Genomic DNA, 24,144 nt, shown 5'->3' with positions numbered 1-24,144 from the left:
TATCAGCAGTTAGCTTGTCCAATTTGGTCACTACTGGTTTAATTAAGATTTTAAGTTTAGTGTCAATTAAATCAGCTAATCTTGATAATAACTCCTCATCCACATTATACTTCTCGGGTTCTTCTACTTTCCCCCTGCTTTTGTCCCTACTTCTCACGGGTGACGCAACCCTCTTCTTCCCTAAAAGAACTCCACCACGGTATAATTGAGTTTTTCTACATTTTCTGATGGCACGTGGCGCATGATCTAGAACTGGGGGATCAGCTTCATTATTTGGCTGCTCACTCTCCTGCACAATTTGATCTTGGTCTTGATCAGTGTCAACTACCTGACATTCCGAGTCATTAGCCCGAGCTATGTCTTGACCCTGTGTTGTACGAGTACTCAGGTTTGAAATGCCATGTTCTAAGGTATCAGAGTCTAAAACTGCACTTCCCTCGACCTGAGAAGGTTTATCAATCCAGGGTGAATCAGGTGAAGGGCTTAGGGGAGATAAGTTAGGGGACAGGCTAAGACCTAAGGATTCGCGCCTCTCGTTGTTAATCTTAGAGACTACTTGTATCATATAGTTTTCTATTGAGTTACCTCCCGCCGCTAAATTCTTTTTAGGCATTCTTCTTGAACTAGTAATAATAACCAAATGACAACAGTGTTATAATAGATGACGGTATATCCAAGAAGTAGAAACAAGTATGAATAGTCTTACTGCAAACCACGCAAAACGAAGACAGTAAGGGCTGAGTAGCGTGTCCAGTCCAGTCTCAGCCTGTCTCGGACTGTCTAAGACTGTCCGCCCTTTGTCCGGGCTTCGTCCGGCGTCCCGCACACGCGTCCCGCTATGCGTCAGGGGCACGATTTTATAGGAGGAGCAGGGGGCGGGAAGAGACTCCAGGTGCGCTGCGTTGATCCTGCGCGGAACCCTGGGTCTCGCAGTCCCGGCCCCTGTTGAAAGCGCCTCACACTCTCCTCGGCCACGGTAAAATGACCAAAGCTCCACTCCACCACTTCTGTAGGCAAACGAACAGGGTGTTAAGGTCAAAGTCACGAACTCTGCACACAGCTGCGAGCGGCTCCCATATAGCATATATTTGCCAAAAATCAATAAAACATCACAGGCTAGAAAACGCCAGATTTACTAGCTTTATCAATGCTCGTTTCTATATCTGCGCGCCAGCACCACGTAAAGTACAACGCACCAATGTTGCTTAGTTGCTCATGACAGAAAAGCATGGGAGGTAAACTGCGGAATGCTAAATTGCCAAATGGCAGCCATGGACCAATGTAAAAAAAAAAAACACTGCTCTCCAGGTATTACTGCCTTGGGTCTTAAGGGTCGCAAAGGCTGGCCAACCACAAAGTCCTCCCACATTTGCGTAGTTACTGCTGAGATGTCATGTTACCTTACTGGGGTATGTATAGTGCACTCTAGCCATTGGTATCATCTCATAGCGCAATAGTGTGAAGACCTGAGCAAAAAGTTCCAGCAGCGCTGCTCGCCTCTCCCACAGGCGTTAATACTGCTCCTTTAAGTCCTTTCCAGCTAAACAGTTTGCCATGATCTGAAAGGTCAGTCAAAAGGTCAAGTCATAGCTTTGATATGGAGAACACAGAGCATGCATCAATTGGTTATGAATAAAACATGCAATGAGCAATGCATTAATCCTTGCACGGTATGCATAAGGGCTACTGAAAAGTTTGTATGGCTATGAAAACAAGCTACAGGACGAAGAAATATTGTTTTATTGTAGAAACTTTGGCTAGCACGATGACGTAGGTGGCGCTGCGTGTAAAATGTCTCTCTTCAAAGGATTTCCCTTCTTGCGACAGCGCTCACCTCAGTGACGACACATGCCGTAAACAGTGCAAAGAGCATGCTCAACCGGAACAATGAAAAACAGGGACATTTCTGTGTTTAACCTGGACACTGTTTGAAAACAGGGACATTTGGGTCACTTGGAGAAAAGTGTCGGGACACTTCTCCAAAAACGGGGACCGTCCTGGGAAAACGGGGACGTCTGGTCACCCTACACTGAGTACCACGGCGGAGGTCACGGCTGGACCTCGGCTCCGGATGCAGTCCTCTAAGGGGAGGGGGCTGCCCCACTGGTCATTATTTATTCATCATAATTGCACCACCCGGGATTCCTGAGGGGCAGGACCCCCCCCCCCAACCCGTTGCTTACTGAGGAAACCAGGTGCACGAGCGGCGCCAGCTCTAGCTTCGGCACTTACCTCATGTGTCTGAGAGTGATGGGGACATCTTAAGGAGTGTGGGGGCCCCTGTTCGGAACAACTTACAGCCTCTGACCCAGTGTCAGCTCTTTCATGCCCTCTTTGGACACGTCACTGACAGGCACGCTGGTACAAATTCGAAATGAGTTTCCATCTAATGTTCAGGGATGGTGACTGTGTTTTCACTACTGTAACACAGCATCAGCAGCTCATTGATATTACTGAAAATAATCTCTCTGAACCCCCCTCCCCCCCTCCCCATTTCTCATATGTGAGGTCTTGTTTTGATCTAAAATAACTTTTTTATGGATGATGCATGAAACATAAACACAACATTTCTCTGCAAAATGTCTGTAATAGACTCACACATCACCCACATTAAATAAATAAATTAATGGAAAACAGTATTTAAAATAATCTGTTTAAGAATTATTCAAGGTCATCAGGACAAGACTCTGACGAACAGAGCTGGCTCTTTCAGTGGCCCCTGAAAGGTTGGGGCCCGGGGCCAGCGCCCACCTTGCCCATGCCTTAAAACGTCTCTGGATGTGTTTACTTGTCTGTAAGAATACACAGAATGCAGCAGGTGTTACCTCAGTAGTCATTTTAAAAGTGATTTACTATCACTAACACACTCCGAAGACACAATTCGCAGCCAAACATTGCTGCAGGATGTGCCAATAAATCCATTCACCACAAAGCCTCCCACATTTGTTTCTAAGCTCTGCCATTTTTAACAACAACCAACGGCAAAGCCAACATGTCTCGGGGAGGCGAGAACTATTGGCATTGTCAATGTCTTTTATCCATGTGGTGTTGGAGCACGGCTGCTGTTCAGCATGGCTGAAAGTCATAGGAAAAAAGCGCTATGATGCCGCCAGTGCTGGCCATGTCATAGCGCTCTTTGTCTGGCAGGAGGGGGTCAAGAAACACAACACATTGTGAATGTGAATCAATCTTTATTCGGAAGCCAAAGAGGCAACCATAAAAGTACATGAAAATACAATTGACAATGACATCTTCAAAATTTTCAGCATGAAGAAAGCAAAAATACTAAAACAAGAGAATATATATAAAAGGTACCCCGCCAATGCAATGGCATACAAATGTTATTATACAATTTAATAAGAGAAAAATAATTAAATTGACATGTCACAGATTCTGCCTATGTCTCACTACCAATTTCAAGTAAGTAACTATCTGTTTAGCAAACAGCTCAGTGTCCAATAGTTGCATAACAAGGAAAGCAGGACGACATCTACGTAAACCCCAAATTTTCAGAATCGGGATTAGCCACTGTTTTCTCAAGTCATGGTAAAATTTACAGAACAATACTGTATGCAGTGTAGATTGAGAGGAACTCAACACATTGGATTCAACAGTCTCTCCGAGACAGTGCATGCGCTGTCTAGCCAAGACCTAAAAACACCACCTATCGCCCTTAATACACGTAAAGACTCATGATTCCATGTTAAAGCCACAGAGAGGGAGCACTGATTGTGATAACAACCACCGTATGTACTATGAGAATATGACCGCAAACCACACGCTCCGAGCTCTTTTCCACCCATTTACTTATCACTGAAGCAGGCTTCTCCTGCGTAAACAGAATATTCCTCCGCACCTTCCACAGGCTGGCAATTAGCATGTTCATTAATTGAATCAAATTGCTTTTAGACTGCTCTAGGTGTGGGGTGCACTGCTTTGGCCGGGGGTCTATAATGCTGTTAAGACGGCCCGGGCTGGTTGCCATGTTTCTTTTGTGATCCCTCACTCTTATGTATTCCTAATGTTTCAAACACACAGCTCTGACATGTAAACAACTGTCTGGCTTCCAATTCTTTACGCTGATAGTTCAAACACAGCCGAAGCCTTTCCTCTTGAGGGGACTGAGAGCAGCCGCCTGGCTCTACCAACAGCGTGTAAGGGTGTATTCCCTCATATGCAGTGCTGACTTCCAAAAATGACAAAAGAAGGCACAAGAACTACAGCATTTTGCCAGAAAGAACACACACTAAACATCAGCCTTATTGCGCTCGACATCCTAAAAAAAAAAAAGTCGGTGCCACATTCAATGAATACACGAATGAGACGATTTGTTTTAAACCCTGCTGGCCTGTAGGTTACGCTGCCACTTGTTTAACATGCTAATTATTGCTAGCTGGGTAATATACATTCATGCCACAGCATCATTTACAGGTCCAAGCAACACCGGGATATTAACAAAAAAATATCCTCTCACTTTGAAGTCAGAGAAAGAAAAGTAAAGAGGCGCCCTCGGAAAACAGCGTCTGACATTTGACCTCGGTCTTTGAATGCTCAAAAAATCTGACGAGATAAGAACAAGATTTACAGCAACGGAGCTCTTGGAAGAATACTGAAAGAGGCAACAGCAAACGGAGAATGGAGAGAGTGAAAACGAGCACTCGTGTGAAGTGCTCAATAACAAAGAACAAAGTAGGTCCTAAAATGGTCATAAAATGGGAGAAGTGGATGGATATTAGTACTTGGTCCACGCTCGTGGGGAGGGCTAAACACAAGAAGAGGCAGGACGCATGCCATGGACAAAGGGGGAGAAAGAATATGAGAGCGACGATGGAGCCAGCAAATGGGAAGTCTATGGGCAGGCTGAAGCCCACATATTGAATACAACAGTCTCTTCGAGACAGCACATGAGCTGTCTAGCTGAGACCTAAAAGTGGGGCTGAAACACACGGCAGTGCACTCATTTGCCCATGATCACACATTTAGGAAAGCAGGCGGGAAGATCAGAACTCTAGCCTCTCTGTGTGTTAGGTCAATAGCTTTACACTAGGCCATACCCTCTCCAAGACAGATGGCGGAACACAAGTGTCCATCCACACCTCTAGCAGCATAATACTCCCAGATCCTGTACCTGTAACCTAGACGAGAAACATGCCACTGCAGAGCCACCGCTCGCAGTGCCTTCAGCTCCGACAGCTTACAGAGTCCACACCTCTAGCAGTACAGTCACCCAAGACTGTGTACCTGTACCCTAGATGAGAGACATGCCACTGCGGAGTCACCTCTCGTTGTGCCATCAACTCCGACAGGTTCCAGATTTGACTCTGCCAGACATCATGATGGACCAGTCGTCCAATCATGGGTGACTTATCTGCCACAATATAACTCTGAGAAAGGCAGGAGAAGCCAAGGGTGGTGTTGGATAACAGGTAATATGTTGACATTCCCCTCTGCCCCATTTTTGTATGTTTACTCTAACTTAGGGGATATTTGTAGGGTCCACGTTTGTGGGTAGAATTTCTGTCAGCATTGACTGCGCCTTCCTGGCTGTTCTCCCAATTGCTTCTCCATCAACGAGGCTAGTCAGGTGGTGGATGGGGACACCCTGGTGAAGGCACATCTCTGCCATCCTCGCCTGACCATCGACCAACCAGCAGAGCTCTGGAAGCACAGACCCTGCGAACAAGGCTCAGGGAACTGCTACAAGAAGCCTTATTTGCATCCGCCTCACTTCATCAGCTGGGCCTCCCCCCTTCATCCAAATGAAAACAGGCAGCACACTTCCCCAATGCTTGCCCCCATCTTGTGCCACACTACAAGGGACATCCAAAAATGGATCACACTTTACTTTTGTAATTAGTACTCTCAGCAAACACTGAGGGTGAACTTCAGACGTCCGCTCCCGCACCTGCAGAACCTCCTCGTCAGTGTTTACATCATTTACTCTGAGTCCTCTCTCACATCGCAATGATCATGAGGTTAAATCTGCCTCTGAGTGCAGCCTAGACCTCTCGCTGTTTCCCGACGCATGTGCTCAGCCTTTGCTTTACGCTTCCAGAAGAGACCTGATCAGCTGTTCTCGCTGAAGCGGTGGTCTAGCGGTAGCCTTTCAGGGGATGGACTGTTCGCCTGATGCTAGTCCTTATCTTAAGTATCCCACACATGCAAATTATCTACAGTTGTCGACCTAGTTGCATCCTCAAATTGCTCGCAATCTCAAAACCCCTTCTGTATTCCCATGAAATTTGACCTTGAATTAAAACTTACAATTGTTACCTGTCCTTTTCTTTCAAGTTAACCTCTCCTTTCTTTCCATCCCCTGCATGCCTCCTCTCTCCGATTACAGCCCACTCTAAGACATATGCATTTTTACCTTAAACCCTAGTTTTGTTTTTCTCCAAACTGCCGCACTGCATTTTACAAACTATCCTCTAAAACACATTCCCTGCAACATAAACATGAAAAAAATTCTGTTGCTCATCCATTAATACCACCAATTATGTGCATGAAATGGCCCACCCTCTAAAGATCACGCCTACTATTATCAATTTTATCTACCATGTAGAAACTGGACTAAAGGCATGGATTGGATGTGAACGGATCCATCAGCAGCTGGAGGGGAGACACTAAGCAGCAAGTCTGGTTGCAACACAACAGTGCATGCTGTTGCGTCTAACTTAACCAGCAGCATTACAAGCCTTCCCACGGAGGGGGTAATGGCAATTTATAGCTCCTTGGCTGGCTGCGAACCAGAAGCGCTTGAATAAACTGGACTTTCTTCTACACCACTGCCCCATTACGATGTCGACTAATGAAAGTAGCTCCCAGAAGCCCCTATAGAAGTGTCGGAGTTAGCCCTTACTGATGTCGGCCTTTAGGTCTTAAGTCACAGCCATGATCCCAGCTGGCACTGAACTCCCAGCTCCAGCCAGCTGGCTCTCTACTTGCCCTCATAAATTGGATTTTTTCATAAGTAACTTGTGTAAATAAATACACTGGTTAGCACTGCACTGTTTTACACCTTGTCGAAACTGGGTGATATGAAACACAGACCCTGTAAAACATTTACTGGCTCACAGAGGGCTGCATTTCCTATCAAGTTCCCATGAACTACTTGCAGCTCGTGAGCCAGGCACTACCGAGCCACTGCCTGACCTCTCACTGCTCCGGCTCCACAGCCAAAATCAACAACTCTGCTTATGAATGGAAGGCTGGAGACAAAGCTGCTTTCCATGGGCCAAAAGTAATTTCAGACTTCAAAAAATGTGTTTTATTTCAAGAGCCGTATCCCCCACAAGTCGAAGAGTGGCAGACACTGCATCCTGGAAATGCCCCGGCATCAGTTTTAAACCTGGTTGATATTGCAGGTAGCATATGCTTGTCTGAAAGAATATGCCCTGCATTATGCAGGCTGGACAGGGAAACTGCGAATGACTCATTAAACCAGTTATGGTTCATTTGATCGCTCCTTCTCGTACTTAAATAACTGACTAATACATGCTGACAAGCGCTGACCTCCCGGGATGCGTGAATTTAGCAGACCAAGACCAATTCGGGCTTCCCTGGCCTCTTTGGTGACTCTAGATAACCTCAGGCCAATAGCCATGTCCTGTGACGGGAACAATACATTCATATGTCTGCTTCATATCAACTTTAAATGGTACTTTCTGTGCCTTCCATGGTGACCACGGCTAATGGGTAACAGGCTTCAATTCCGTAGAGTAAGCCTGCAAAACGGCTACCACATTCAAGGAAGGCAGCAGGCATGCTAATTACTGATCCCGAGAGGTAGTGACAAAAAATAACGAAACAGGATTCTTTTTGAGAAACTATAATTGGAACGAGTATACTCACGTAAGGAACAGCCTCGCACTCCACATCAGAGCCTCATCCTCTCTTCTTGACTTCCTTTAGAAACAGAAGACCTGGCATTTCAAGTAACCAACGTATCATAGGCGGGGCGAGGCACACACACCGGCTTAGCACCAGGATATCCTCGCGGGTGGTAGTGCGCTTTGCAAATACACATAACACGACCAGTAGCTCCAAGGTTAGACCCATCAAGTTTCGCGCCTGGCACAAGATGGATCCATTGTTGTTTCAGGAACATCTTGCTTCGTCTCAGCCTGTCTACCAAGATGCTGCAAAAGGCGAGACAGCTTAATTCATTCGCTGGCTGCTAGCAGCAGGCTCATCACTAGCTCCAGAAATTCTTAAGCTCCCTTGTCGAGCCGGCCCCTCTGCCCCCTTGTAATCAGAAACACTCAGGGCTCAAAAACGAATTTGTAAACAGCAAGAACGTCGATGGCGCAAAGACTATGACCCCGGGGAATAAAGCAAATGCAAAACATGCCAAGCTCACTATATAACACTATTGACGCAGGAAATATCGGCCTTCTACACTAGCCAAATATCCCAAACAAAACATGTGCCCAAAGAACTCTTTAAAATAGTCAGGAATGTATCTTACCCAAGACATCAGCAGGCAGGAGATGTGCAATAAAATTGCCACCACTTTCAGAATAAAGTTCAGCAGGTCTTCCACAACTGTTGTGGCTTACCAGTTCAGTCTACACAAGCTTCGTATCAAAAGCCTCTGGAATCTCCCTCTCTTGACTGTTCAGTTCTGCCCTCTTTCTCCTGCTTTGATCCCTTTCCTTTGATCAAGTCCTGGATTTTCTCCAATTCAACTAAGTCCGGATCCCCTCTGGATCCATGTCCTTATTTATAAGTTGATCCCTGACCTTATTGCATAAAATCTCACAGACCTGCATGCTTGCGGTCAGCGCCTGGATGGGCCAGAACTGTTTGAAATGGAACTCAGACAAAACAGAGGCTGTTCTGTTTGGGAACAATCCCTCCTTCTGGCCCACCTGGTGGCCCACAGACCTGGGTTCACTCCCTATCCCAGCCACAAAAGTAAGAAATGTAGGAGTTATTATGGACCACAGAATTACCTCTGGAGATCAGGATAAACCAGGAGCTAGCACCGGGATGCCTAAGGGTAGCCACGGGCTTTATAAAAACCCAATAACACTAACATTAACATTAACATAACATCACATAAAGCTTTAAATCCTTTAACGAGGATCCATTAGAGGGTAAGTCTGGTGCCAGCAGCCGGGGTAATTCCAGCTCCAACAGCGTTTTTTATAATTGCTGCAGCTAAAAGCTCTTAGTTGAAAGAGTTTGCCCCAAAAATTAACCTTGGGAGTGGGGTCACAATGCAAGCCAGAGGCTCTTATGACCGCTCGTATGTAAGGGTCAGACATGTGATTGCACGAGATGTGACGAGTAAACCAGAGTGAGAAATGATTCCGCAATACGAAGCATTATATTGGGGTACAACGCATTTCAGTTGCAGGCTTCAACTTCTATTAACAACGCACCCCAATGCTTGCATGCCTGGGGCAGAAATCCAGCCGTCAGGGCTTCTGAAACTATGGAGCCTCCCGAAACCTGTGCAAGGGATGAGGACTTATGCGACACACAGTTGGGAAATGATGCTGCTCTTTGAATGAAATGAATGTTCAGATGCCTGACCGTTCTTCGACTCTGCACTTTATCACTATTAGTACTAATCTTTCCTGCACTTTTATTGGATTTTATGTTCACTCTTTACTTTTAAGGACTTTGATTGCTGTGTGAACTGCATTCTTATGCATTACATAAAGGCTGCTCTTGTTTTGGCCGGGGCGGGTTTTACTTTTGTTGAATAGGTATTGTTGAGTGCCTCGAAGCTAACCAGTAAGGCACTATTTGTGTGACACATAATATGCAAACCTGTGGTAGTCGGTAAATGCTGCTTTATTGGGTTCTACTTAAATCCCTGACATCATTTTATTCAGAGGTCTCGTTAGCATCCCCCCTGCATCCCGGGAGGTGCGGGCCCTGAATATCGAGGAGGGAATATCCTCATACCTTAATATCTGAGCCATGATAGCAAGGAAGACTTGTGTTGTTTCCACTGGCATCAGAATCCTTCTGCAGCAAAGATGATTGTTCCCCTCAGTGATGGAAGTGTGCACTTGGAACAAACACACACACACACACACACACCCCTCGAGCTTCTATACACCAGTTCATACTCCCCAACTGCCTTTCAATAGGTATTCTAGCCCTCCAACATACATATATATATATATATTCACTGAAAAAACCATAGGTTTCACACATGTTATAGTTAGCGGAAATTTTACTGATAAAAAACCAGTGAAATTGCCCCGTTATAGTTAGTGCTGGCAACTATAACTCACGCGACCGCAATCCTCTGCTGATGCTAATACTGTATTTAGACACTTATTTGCCCATGTCTTCTTCCATACATTTTTAGCTATACATATATTACAAATATTTTTTTTTCATAAAGACACATATGTCATCAGCAGAAGATTGCGGTCGCGTGAGTTATAGTTGCCAGCACTAACTATAACGGGGCAATTTCACTGGTTTTTTATCAGTAAAATTTCCGCTAACTATAACATGTGTGAAACCTATGGTTTTTTCAGTGAATTTGTACGGTTTTTTAAATGCTAAGTTACTTTACGCCATTCGAGGCGTGCGCGCCCACTTAACGCAGTTTGTTCCGTGCACGGTTTTTATCAACTTTAATAAGCCCTGTACATTTGGTGGCCTTCGGCCACCAAAAGCACAGGGGGTGGGGTCAATGTGGATAGTGTTTTTTTTATTTCGATTTTATAATTTCATGTTGTCAAAATTTAGTTTTTTTTACCTATTAATAAGCCCTGTACATTTGGTGGCCTACGGCCACCAAAAGCACAGGGGGTGGGGTAAGTGTGGATAGTGTTTTTTTTATTTTATTTTTTTTACCGTACGCTTACGGTAAGCGTACGGTAAGCGTACTCGGCGAAATTGCCGAAAAAAAAATAAAACCGTTTTTGCTCTTGGGGGATGTTTGGGGACTCCCTCAACATGACTATGTGGGAGGGAGTTGTCATAACAGCCCAGTAACATGTTTTTGGCCATCATGTTTGATAAACAACACTCAGTGCGAGAGACAAAATGGCGGACGCCGCTTCCTGGTTTCGGCCGATTCGAATGTTTACTAAGATCTAAGAGCCAATCAGAATCGCGCTCGCGCACGCCACCGTACGCTTACGGTAAGCGTACGGTAAGCGTACCGTAAGCGGGCTCAGATATATATATTGATTTAAAGGCTATTTTCTCAGAATCTACTGAACAGATTTACACCAAACCTACAAAAGGCACTTCCTTGACCTAGGGACTACCTCTCTACCAAATTTCTAGTAATTCTGTTCAGCCGTTCGGGCTGTAGCTCGTTCTAAAGGTCCTATGGAAAAATGCATGGGAAAAACGCGTTTTGGGACCCCCCTTTTATCTCAGCCCCCGCTTGACGAATCCCCCCGAGACTTTCAGGGTAGGAGCGGAGCGTAGCGCCCCACCTATTTTGAGAAATTCGCGAGGATTCATCGACCGGCGCCAAAGTTATTCAAAATAGAATGTTGAGGTTTTCCTATGGAAAAGGGGTCCTAACTATAACTACCTACTGGCGACCGCCAGTAGGTAATATATATATATATATATATATATATATATGTAAGACACCTTTTTCTGTTTCTGGAGAGCACATCTGTGGAACAGCTGACTGCTCCACCCAGGCGTTGCCCGTTGCTAATGGCGGAGGGGCACCAAGACTGCCTGTCAGGCTGAGCAAAGGACAGCTTGAAAGACACTCTTTAGGTTCGGATCAGGCGTCCAGGGGCTGTACATCCACTGACTGCGCAGGTGCCTGGCTACCTGGCTGAAATTTGCCAGGCTGAAGATTGCACAGCCCAGTGGGCGAGGCCTCCTCAGCCCGACAAAGTCTTCTGTGAGCCTCCTCCTCATGACGAGGGGAGCGTCACTGACAGACTCCGATCTGGGCGCTTCAGTTTTAAGCCCTGGGCCGAGTGTCCATCAGTGACCCCGTCACTGAGTATGGTGGGGTCAGCAAAACTCACTGACCGCATTCCACTCAGTGACGAGTAAGGGACTGCCGCCTCCTCTCATAGGCTGCAGGTCAGCCAATGGGAAGAGTCGGCAGTCCTGATACTCCAGGAACGACAGGCTTCGCTCCTGCCACCCAAGATGCGGCTCAGCACGTTTTGTTTTTTTGGGGTAATGTTGGGTGCGTGCATTCATGTGTACATGTATGAATGTTTGTGTGTGCATGCTTTGAATGGGTGTGTGCATGCCTGTGTGTATGAATATTTGTGTGTTTATGTGTAAAGCTCTGTATGGGGCCGAAACCTGGTGCTTGGTCAATGTCAATGTGCATACCTGCAGGGAAAGCTACTGTGTTAGATCCTTCATTAACCTGCCTCAAAGTACCCTTGTCTTACCAATTTATTTTGGCATGGCCTTAAGAGAATAGACAACTTTGATGACCTTGGACCGCTTATGTAATGGGTAAGGATATGGTCAAAAAGTGAGTTGGAATAGAGATCGTTTATTAGACAAGGCTGCTTTGGCAGAGCCGTGTTAAACAATGACTCAGTGCCTAGAAAACAGGTGGTCTGACCCCCACAAAATAATGCAACTCACACTCAACCTATTAAGCGATCTCCTTTTGACTGGAGCCTGTAACCTCCGGGTGGCACGGTTTCTGTTGCATGTGCTCAGCCTCCCTGTTTATTTGGAGACCGCGGAAGCTTTTTATACAAGACCGGCTCGGATAGATCAGAGGTGCCTCGTCCTGTCTCTCTAAGCATGTGCCGAACACCTGTCTCCCCAACAGCGGCCCATCCCCCAAATCTCCCAGCGGTCACCTACCTGAAAAACCTCAGATTCACCCCCCACGCACCTGTTGACCACCCTCCCCCCACCCACAAATTCGACTGATTCTAAACACACATGCGCTGCATAATCCCGCCATCTAGTGGCTGGGTGCGGAAAAACACCTTGTTTACATGTCCAAAGTTTTTGGCATCGACCACAAGTGGAGCCGGTGATCTCCTAAGTACCTGCCGTGCAGTCACTCCTAGGGGCTGGTCGTTTGTTACTTGTTTTTGTAGGCCTCCTGTGTTTCTATATCCTGAAACCTTTTCTAACACACAAAGGCCAATACAACCCCAAAACTTTGACCACTATGAACATATGGTTTTCTTAAAAAAGGAAAACTTTGAAACCGTGCATAAGACAATACATGGGCAGATTCGTTTTTATACAATTTTGGGTATGCTTGCAGTATTTTCTGTAACTGTGAATGCATCTGAGCCGGCAAATTAATCTGTTTTTACTAAAATCAGCTGATTAAGTGCCAGGTGATGGGTCATAAGGTAAAGGTCCCAATGATGTGGCATTTGCCACACTGCACTGTACATTTCTAACGGGCCTTCTGGGTTTTTCAATCTCAGACATGAGATGAATAAAACATACTGCTACAGAGATCAGTGTTGCTCAAAAGATAACGTTTACTATAGCTGGTAAATGTTACTTATATGAATAGAATAACAAATGATGTTTATTGTTTGAACCCAAAACAAAAAAAACACAACAGAGGGCGTGTAATGTGTATATGTAAAGCACATTTTCACCCTTATGTCTGTACTAACAGGCGATTATTATTACCCAGCACAATGATACTCCTGTTATTGACCTTAGAGGGATGAAGGTCTCTGTGGCGCTGCCGGGAATCGAACCTGGGGCCATGAGGTCTAACGCCCAGTGGGCGCATTAGTCCACTGAGCTAGCAAGCTGGGTACAGAGGAGCAGACTGTCGACTGACAGATGGCATCTCAAGTTAGACGAGTAGGTAAACAGGTCAGTACTGTAGGTCGAGCGCCCCCTGCAGACAGCTATGCCTAGTCTGCAGGTCACAGGTTTGATTTATGGATATGGCCATCTCAGCTTTTCATCTTTCTCCGACTTGGTCTTTTTTCACATTACAACTCCCCTCTGGGTGTCTAGCTGTAACACAGGGGCACGCAGTTATCTTCTAAGGTTACCTTTGAAGTTCTCCCTAACAAGTCTGAGAACGTTCCCTCAAAGCTCTTGGTTATGGTTGGTTGAAATGTGGATTGCTTTCAGCTGTTGATTCATTCTACCTCCGCTTGTGTGCACAGTGCCTTGTGGCATAGCCAGGACCACTAATAGAAGTGCCTCTGCAGCTGTGACGTCTTCTGCAGAGTTATGGATTTACAGCACTCAACACATAATCCAACAGCTGCCGCATAATTTGTAGATTTAAACAAAACACGTATTTTCTAGCTGCAATAGAGTAAACCTTACCAACAGCACAGCCACACTTGTTGCAGCGGTAACCCCTCCACAAAGGATAACTGCTCAACATTTAGTCAGTGAATGAATGAAACCAGCCCGGTACTAATGAGGTAAAACTTTTTGCTGTTAGAAATATTTATATGTATTAAAATGAAAAATGAGTGAACTAACTGCAGGGGAATGGGCCACGTAATGCTGCATAATTTGCCAATTCTTACCGCATAATTTAGCCAACTCTGCAGTATAATTTGGCCCATCTTTGCTACATGGCACCAGTGGCCCTGGGTATTGTGAATTGGAACAATGAATCGAGAACTTTACACAATTATTGATTAGAAACCAATAGACAGTACCGGATATTGCTTCGTAGAGGTTAGCGTTGTAGCCCAGGTAGTCGTACTCCTCAAACCGCTGTGGCCCTTGGCACAGGAGGCGGCACTCCTCGTCTGCCCGGTAGTAGCCCACCAGGGCACCCTCAAAGTAGTCGATGGCCTGGTGGTACTGCTCGGCGTCGTAGTACCTCACCCCGGCGCGGTAGTCCTCCTGCAAGAGAAGCGGTGACACCATCAGGTTGGGGCTCTCAAGAGCTTCCGCCTGGTCCCTTATTGGACCCCAGTGCAGGGGGTCTGCACACATCCTAAGCATATAGGATTACAGTGGGTGTGAGGGTCAAGACGGACTCAGGCTGACAGACCAGAAGGCTTCACCTGCTGGTTCACTGCAAGCCTTTCTGGTCTTCTGGCTGGAGTGACAGCCCCTCCCACCCCCATTAAAACAGTGGTATACTAAACAATATTTATATTTTAAACCCATGATGTAGATTTAATCAGGGTTTGGGCAAGAACAATCATTCCTTCCCTTTTAGATCAAAGTGTAACAGACAGCGCAGATGTTTGGTTCCTACAGACTTCTTGGGAGCATTCAGAAAGCTTCCTTGGGAATTCATTCCCCCCACTGCTCACCATTGGTTTGTGGCTTGTAACTCACATTTGCTTGCTTTCTATTTGCTGGCTTTATTTGTATTATGCTGCCCAACATGCCTTTGTCCCTCCCATGGAGCATAGCCTGTTTACCACCTCTCTCGCTCGCGCCATGTATTCCTCCACAAGTGCTCGATTTCTGTAACAGCGCTGTATATTTTGTTCTTGTTTTGCCACCTTTGCTGCGCATTCACAGACAGAGGTCAAATGCCCGGCACTGTCTTCCCAGGGAGCTTGGTGTTTACTTTTTCTTTCTCTGACTTCAAAGTGAGAGGATTTATGTGACAATCTGTGAAAGAAAATACTTGTTTTCTAGCACACAACAAATGTAAATGTCTGTAAATGAAGCATGCAAATATTTCAGAATATGTAAGAATTAGGAAACCACAAATTAAGCAAATTGTTTGTACTTCTGAAGTGTGGTGGAAACAAATATTTTATTATGCTCAAAAAAATCAATACACTATGTGATGCCTTTTCCATTATCGTTTGTGCCCTGTATAATTCTATCAGTAAATGTGTATGTCTGTGCCAATGTAATGGCCATTTCAATCGAAAATATGTGGTCTGTAATGGCAGTGCACTGCCACGCTATGCATTCTTCATTCTACGTCACTCTACTCCACTCCACTCCACTCCGCTCCGCTCTGTGACACTTCACTGTACTTCACTCTATTCCAAGACACTCCCTTCTACTCTACTCTACTCTACTCTACTCTACTCTGCTCTGCTCTACTCTACTCTACTCTACTCTGCTCCGCTCTGTGACACTTCACTGTACTTCACTCTATTCCAAGACACTCCACTCTACTCTACTCTACTCTACTCTGCTCTGCTCTGCTCTGCTCTGCTCTACTCTACTCTACTCTACTCTACTCTGCTCCGCTCTGTGACACTTCACTGTACTTCACTCTATTCCAAGACACTCCACTCTACTCTACTCTACTCTACTCTACTCTGCTCTGCTCTGCTCTACTCTACTCTACTCTACTCTACTCTACTCTACTCTGCTCCGCTCTGTGACACTTCACTGTACTTCACTCTATTCCAAGACACTCCACTCTACTCTACTCTACTCTACTCTACTCTACTCTACTCTGCTCTACTCTGCTCCGCTCTGTGACACTTCACTGTACTTCACTCTATTCCAAGACACTCCACTCTACTCTACTCTACTCTACTCTACTCTACTCTACTCTGCTCCGCTCTGTGACACTTCACTGTACTTCACTCTATTCCAAGACACTCCACTCTACTCTACTCTACTCTACTCTGCTCTGCTCTGCTCTGCTCTGCTCTACTCTACTCTACTCTACTCTACTCTGCTCCGCTCTGTGACACTTCACTGTACTTCACTCTATTCCAAGACACTCCACTCTACTCTACTCTACTCTACTCTACTCTGCTCTGCTCTGCTCTACTCTACTCTACTCTACTCTACTCTACTCTACTCTGCTCCGCTCTGTGACACTTCACTGTACTTCACTCTATTCCAAGACACTCCACTCTACTCTACTCTACTCTACTCTACTCTACTCTACTCTGCTCTACTCTGCTCCGCTCTGTGACACTTCACTGTACTTCACTCTATTCCAAGACACTCCACTCTACTCTACTCTACTCTACTCTACTCTACTCTGCTCCGCTCTGTGACACTTCACTGTACTTCACTCTATTCCAAGACACTCTACTCTACTCTACTCTACTCTACTCTACTCTACTCCACTCCGCTCTGTGACACTTCACTGTACTTCACTCTATTCCAAGACACTCTACTCTACTCTACTCTACTCTACTCTACTCTACTCTACTCTACTCTACTCTACTCTACTCTACTCCACTCTACTCCACTCCGCTCTGTGACACTTCACTGTACTTCACTCTATTCCAAGACACTCCAGTCCACTCCCTTCTACTCCATGACACTCCACTCCACTCTATTCTACTCTACTCTACTCCACTCTGACACGACACCACTCTGACACGACACGACACTCCACTCTATACCACTCCACTCTACAACACTTTACTCTACGCCACTCCACAACACTCCACCACACTCCACGACCTGCTACCCCACTCCACTCTACAATGCTCCACTCAGGACACTATACTCCACTCCACTCCACTGTACACCACTCTTTTCTATGCCACTAACCTTTTGTCATGCTGAACAGCAGCTACACTTGTGTACAACATGGCTAAAACACATGAGCAAAACCAATAACTCTTTAATAGGCGAAACCTAATGGCTTTGCCAATGCTTGTTCATTATCTAGTCTCTAGATTTGTTGGGGCTAGGGCAAGCACAGCAATTCTCTTCTTTTCCGTTTTCTACTCTCTCGCCTGTGTCGGGCCTAAGGCAAGATCAGCCTTTCCTTCACGAAAGCGACTGCTTTAAATCAGTATGTCCTGGAGTTCCCATTGTGTGTCTATTAATGAAATATCCTCCCGCGTGTCTTCTGATGTCAGATACACTTCGTGTGAAAAGGACAACCCCCTGCCCTAGGCAGTGACAGCAGGGCAACTAACTAGTGTGAGAAGTTGGCCTGGTATATGCTGTCCACTAGTTATAGTGGGCACCTTGCACCAGTCCAGACAACCCCTTATTGATGATTAGGTTAAAGACAACCTTTATTGGAAGCTATCTTAGTGGTAGCTATGGAGAGCAGCCTTCAGGCTAAGTCTCGAAAGAATGTAAAGCAGCTTGGTTTACCAGATTATAACCTCTTGAATGACCAAATGAAAGGAGAACCACACAAGGTATATATATAAAATATATGTATTTATTACTAAACACTCTCTGATAACCTCTTTATGAGATTAGAAGACAAGATACACAATATTAAAGCACTAGAACAACAGTAAATAGCACAATACACAGTGGGCCCCAGGGGGAGACCAAACCATATATTAAGAAAGTGTTATAAGAACCATTACTTGACTAGACATAGTGCCTAGAGCACGTAGAATCACTGGGACCCCATGGAACCACCCAAGGTAGTGACACAGGGGACCCACAGGGGACGTGTGCAGTGTGAGAACACAGCCGCAAGCCCCGTACAATCCTATGGGAAAGTCACGGTTGGATTTTTAAAGATTAAGGACACTTAGGAGAGGACTTTGAGCAAACCCTTTCAGACTTAGAAGGTTCTAAGGCCCGCACCCACGGGAGCACCGGAGTACTCGTGTTACCTATCCCAGGGAAGCCGCGTGCTGAGGTGTCAAATGGTGTTGGGGATCTTCTCTGTTTTCAATGGCGTGATGCTGCAAAGTGCTGCTGCGTGAAGAGGAAAAGTGTCCGGTGTGATCCAAGCCTGGATCGGAGATGTGAAGAACCTGAAAGCAGAGGGGACAGAGTCTGGGTCACTTGCAAGTGACCAGGGGCACGATAGATGAATGCCCACCGATGTCCGGTGTTTCAGGTGAGAAGAGGTGAAGCTTGACTCCGCTGCCACAGGGACCAGGAGATGTCGACGATGACCACAGTCCGCAGGTGAGCTGTCCCATGAAGGATGTCGAGTGCTGGGGGGTCGGTGTCCGGATTGGAGATCAACAAACCTTGGCAACTGCAACCCACGAGGTGAGAGTTAAACAGCTTTGGTGTGGACCAGCAAGGTCCTGTGGACTCCCCACGCTATGGAGAGTCAGGGCACATCTGGAGCAACCAGGAAAGCCAGCTGAAAGTCAAAGTACCCTTCTCAGGGACCCACAAGTCGACGGACAAGGGATCGCGAAGGGACCTCGAGAGCAATGACTAAATACCAGCCCAAGGGACACTCGTGGAGTGTAGGCCAGTAATCTTCAGTGAAATCACTGCTCGAGGTCTGGACTATAAGTAGCCCAAAGCACAGCCTCCGGGATTGCCAAGAAGCATATGCTGCTGAAAATGTGCACGGTGTCCAGGGGTTCGGGTTGCACGATCCCCACGAGGGCTTTGGATCTCATGATTGCTGAGAGCACGGATCGGCCTCGGGGAAGCTTGGAAACCCACCTCCTGTGTTGCAAAGTCTTCGGAGTCCTTCAGGAGCTGCGGAGTTGCAAACCGGACAGATGCGTCTTTGGTGCCTGCCTTGCAGGGGAGTGACTCCTTTACTCCAAGGGAGATTCTTCGGTCATCCAACGTCGTATAGATAGTAGAAGTTCTGGGATTCTGTAGCAGAGTTTCGTCCAGGTAAATCTAAAGTCCTGTAGCCAGGGGTTCCTACTTTATAACCAAGGAAGGGGTGGGACAAACTCTGGGGACCCACCTATGGGAGGGTCAGGACAGAGGGGTGGCTACACCCATATCCTTTGTCCAGTTTCGTGCCAGAGCAGGGGCTGGTAGCCCGTGCAATCGGTTTGAGCTGGACTATGCACAGGGACACCAAATGTGCCTCCAGTGCAGACTTCAAAGCACTCTCAGAGTGCACCCACCCAGCCCCAATACACTAAAGCCTGTCTGGGAGGAGGTCACACCTCCCTGTGACAGGAAACCTATTGTCCAGCCTCCCCTGCCGGAGTTTTGTCCAGCCGCAGGAGGACAGACTCGTGTCTGTGGCTGGCAACATCCATTTTGTGATGCCAGGGCTTACAAAGCTGGTACCGGTGCTGTCATTGTTCTCCCTCTAGAAGGGTGGAATCATACCTCCCACCCCAGTTACTGGCGGGGAGGTATGATTCCAAGGTGTTTGACACCAAACACGACATGTTTTCATGCAGCCATTCCAAAGTTAGCATTTACCCCGAGGTTATAATGCACTTAAGAGTATATGGTCTGGCTGCATCACAAACAACCCCGGAATTAAGGTTCCGAAAGCTGCAGAGGGTCTGCTCATGCATGGGCACCCTCTCACATAAAACCCAGCACCCTGCCTTCAGGATTGATAAGGCCTGCCATAGGGGTGACTGATAGGTTTTATGTGCAATGAAATGGAGAGATATAGGTAACCTATATCTACGTAAGGGGTGCATACACCACCTTACACAGGCTGCTGTAGCGGCCCTGTTGTGTCATTTTGAATGGTATACCAGGGGTGGCATAATACATGCTGCAGCCCCTGAGAGGCCTCTAGGGTACCTATGCCCTGGGTATATAGGATTCCATATACTAGGGACTTATAAGGGTACCCCAGAATCCAATCTGTGGTGTACCTAAGGTACATGCAACCAATTTAGGGAGAAAGCAGATAGACTGGGGTCCTGATTAGCAGGATCCCAGTCAAACTAAGTTGAAAACCAGCAAAACACCAGGCAAAAAGTGGGGGTAACCCTGCAGTCAGATTCCACCTTCCTACACCTAGGGAAAGCCCAACGGACGTAAACACATTGACAGGGCACGGTGCACTAGGCTGGGATTCTGACACCAAGTCACTGACACAGGTGCAAGGATTGGTGCAAAGGTCCCAGGACACGATCATGACACCAGCAAGACATTGGCACAACAGCAGCGATACAGGGGAACCGACAACATCACAGGGACACTGACACAGGGCTAATGTCCCACCGTTGCTGACAGTGAGACTGACACTCGGACCATGAAATTCAGGCACCAACACTGACAAAGGAAGGCTGATACAGGGATATTATGAGACAGAAAAAAGTGAGAGAAAAGAATACCCTTCGAAGCCAATGCACCATGCCAGCGTTTCCCAAACGGTGGGTCAGGCCAGGAGCTGATTTTTCATGGGTTGTGAAAGTCTAAGTAATAAATAAAGATTCCTTTAAATTCTGTATTTTTCTTGCCACATTTTCTGTGCTTCAAAGGCAGAGGTTAAATGTCAGACTATGTCTTCTGGCACATTGCTGCTTATTGTTTCAACATGGGGATTGGTGTTTACAAACTCCTCTCACTTTGTAGTCAGAGAAAAAAGTAAAGTGAAATAATGTGACAATCTTGCTGGGGTACAGGAAGTGTGAAAGGAAAGACTGCAGGGTGTCCTTTTTGTAACACACAACAAAATGTAAGTACCTGTAAATGAACTCTACAAACTCAGCCTTTAGGAAAGCAAAACTGAAGCACATTTTTGAAATTCTGAAGTGTTATAGAAACAAAGATTTCAAAAGGATTCAAACAAATCACGTTCCTTTTCTTTGGTGATGCACAAATGATAAATATTCACAAAAAGCCGATTTCCACAGATTATCATTTGTGTGCAATATAATTTTATCAGTAAAATTTAGTGCAATTTAGTAGCCATTTCAATTGCAAATGTGCTGCCAGTAAATGACAATGCTCTATCGCACGATGATTTAGTTCCATAAATGCCTCATGTCCTTTAAGGCTAGGCGGGTCACGAAAGGTTGTCCTTCTAAAGATTAGAATGTGGTTCTAAAAAGTTATGGAAGTGGAGCATTATGCAATACCTAATGGTGTAAGTACACATAAAAGACTTGTGGATGCTGAAGACTTCAGTTAAGGATACAGCAGCATTTTTTCTTTTTTAGAAATCTCAGCTGTGCTAAGTACAAGGACATTTATTATTCGGAGCTTGCGCTGAGAGGCGAAATACTGTACCACTGCAGCACTGATTTACCAAAAAATATTCTAAAACGTGAATTACTGCCTTGCATCATTTGAAAAACAGACCTGTAAAATGTAGAAAAGGACACCACCACCACAAGGTATTGTGCTAAAATGATATGTCGAAGAAGAAAGGAATAAATCAAATTAATCATGAAAGCCATAATATTTATTTGGACACATTTCTGCTTTTCAATTGCTTAATGAATCGTTGAAATGTGTCTAATGGAAGGCAGACGAAATATGTTTGGAGCATTGGATTATAGATTTTCCAAGTGTTCTTTACATTTATTCTAGTGTTTCAGTTTTTCTATAGGAATAGTTGTCGACATGTTTCGACCAAAAGACGGCTTGAGATTCTCCTCCGTACTAGGAGCTGGTTAGATCTGTGTATGGAAAAGAATGTATAAGATAACCTGTGGGACAGGGCAGGTGGCGCTTGAAAGGGCTACCCTTTGATATGAGGAATACTTCAATGAGGCGCTAAAACCTTCAGAGTGACGTCCATGACGGGGTTTTCGTATCAGAGAGAGGCAAGAGGACCGAATAACTAGTTGCTTGAAGTTTGTATGAACAGAAGAGATTCCTTGGTTCATACCTATATTTAAATTGAGGTGGGGTTTGAACAGCTGAACGCCTTTATCGCCAGCTAGAAAAGAGGGCTTGGAAATGAATCGGTGACTTTGGGACAAGAGAGTTAAATGGATATGGTGGCTAGTATAAAAGATCACGCTCACATTCGTGGCACCTTTTTCTGTTTCATCGCCATCCGTGATTTTAATATAGTGCCACGTTGAACACTTCTGGGGATGCTGCAATGTTGATCCTCCGGTAGTGGTCTGGGTGGGACGGCGACAAGATCGAATGTGAACTGAACGTCATAGTTCACTTTTTGATTTTGAGTCCTATCGTGATGTATTGTGTTCTTATTTTATGGAGCACACAATGAGAAGCAGCAACTTCTTACACAGATTGTGGGCTAAAGTTTCAGTATATTTTGGGAATTCTGCGAACTGCGGGATTATACATTTACAAAGTTGATGAGCAGAGACAGGCTCTCATGCAGGAAGCAAAAGACACACAATTGATAGACGGAATGCAGAACAAATCAGAACAATGACCCCCAGTCAAGAGATCTGGGTTAAATCCATCATTCTTTTGCTCACCATGCCACCCCAGTTTAGACCTGGCCATATGCAAATCAGTCTCGACCCTGTGCCTCATGGGAACAGTCCAGCCTGAACTGCTAAGCACGTGGTCCATCACAATGAGCGACACAAAGTCAACAGGGATCATTGGGTGGTTGGAGTCCGGGTTCTGGTCCGGCAGGTTTAGATATTGAGGGGTTCAGATGCTTCTTTGAGACCTCTGTCATCTGAGATGAGGTGCTGCTCCCTTGAATAGGATTTTCTCAACACCACCCTCTCTGGGGTGCTGCATAATAGTGTCCAAAATTGTCCATTTAAATTGTTCTTCTGGGGCACTTTGGGTCAGATGTATGAAAACTCCGTTCACAAAAAGTGATTGCAAATTGCGCACTGACTTTTTGTAAATCGAACAGAATTGTGGGAATCGACCTATGTACTAATAGATCAGGTTGTGAAATTCCCATCTGGAGTGGGATGTAACGCGCCCTACCTCATTACTAATCAAGAGGCAGGCCGCAAATTGCAATTCACTGTGATTGGTGGCCGTCACTGGGATGGTGGCCCCGTGGGGTCAATAAACCACCTTATCTGTGATTGCTTTTTATGTCTATTTTATTCATACTTTCCATTGTCCTTACGGGAAAGAAGGCTGAGATTAAAACAAATTATTTTATGAAATATGTGTGTGATAGTAGCCAGTGGTACACTCCCCAACAAAGTATTTTTTTAACATTCACAAAAAGGGAAAAGGTCACAATGGGAACCCTTCCTTTTTGCGACTTGGTTGCTGCTGAAGTCTGGAGTCGTTGCGTTTTCAATATTTTGCAACCGGATTATGGTCGTAAACCACTAGTACATTGCATCATGAATCACAAGCCGAAGAGACGCCCTAAATGCCCTCCTTCTAAATAGTAATTCGTCTAGCATTTCTAAAGTCATTTTGTGATTTGGCAACCATTTGCACAATCACAAAATTCGGTTTAGTGCATAACAAAAACCATTTTGCAAAGCCCGTAAATTTGCAAATCGCAGACTTGGTGACTGCGAAATGGCCTTATACATATGGCCCTTTTTTCTTTAATATATAAGATAAGGGGGGCTGTAAGTGTTTTACATCGAATTCTTGATTTGTGCTGGCCTAGTCTTTTACAGATCTAGTTAGCATCTAAAATAGGCATTTATTTGTGTTAGTAACTGCTGTGTTGCTATAGTAAGTGAACTTATTTAGGGTGTAAACTTCAACCATGCCAGTTATTGTGAAATGATCAGGGTCACT

The 24,144-nt window shown here is 45.5% G+C and overlaps 1 protein-coding gene across 1 annotated transcript in view; it reads right to left on the bottom strand.

Annotated features, from left to right (window-relative positions):
• Positions 1–24,144, bottom strand: part of P3H2 (prolyl 3-hydroxylase 2) — a 388,184-nt gene that overhangs the window by 191,027 nt on the left and 173,013 nt on the right. The window contains exon 3 of the mRNA XM_085635884.1: positions 14,592–14,781. Coding sequence (XP_085492010.1) covers positions 14,592–14,781 — 190 coding nt within the window. The remainder of the gene's footprint in view (positions 1–14,591; positions 14,782–24,144) is intronic.

The sequence above is a fragment of the Triturus cristatus genome, chromosome 11 (assembly GCF_964204655.1).
Source record: "Triturus cristatus chromosome 11, aTriCri1.1, whole genome shotgun sequence".
NCBI lineage: Eukaryota > Metazoa > Chordata > Amphibia > Caudata > Salamandridae > Triturus > Triturus cristatus.
The sequence above is the reverse complement of the archived record's forward strand: the minus strand, read 5'-3'. Positions and strand labels throughout refer to the sequence as shown.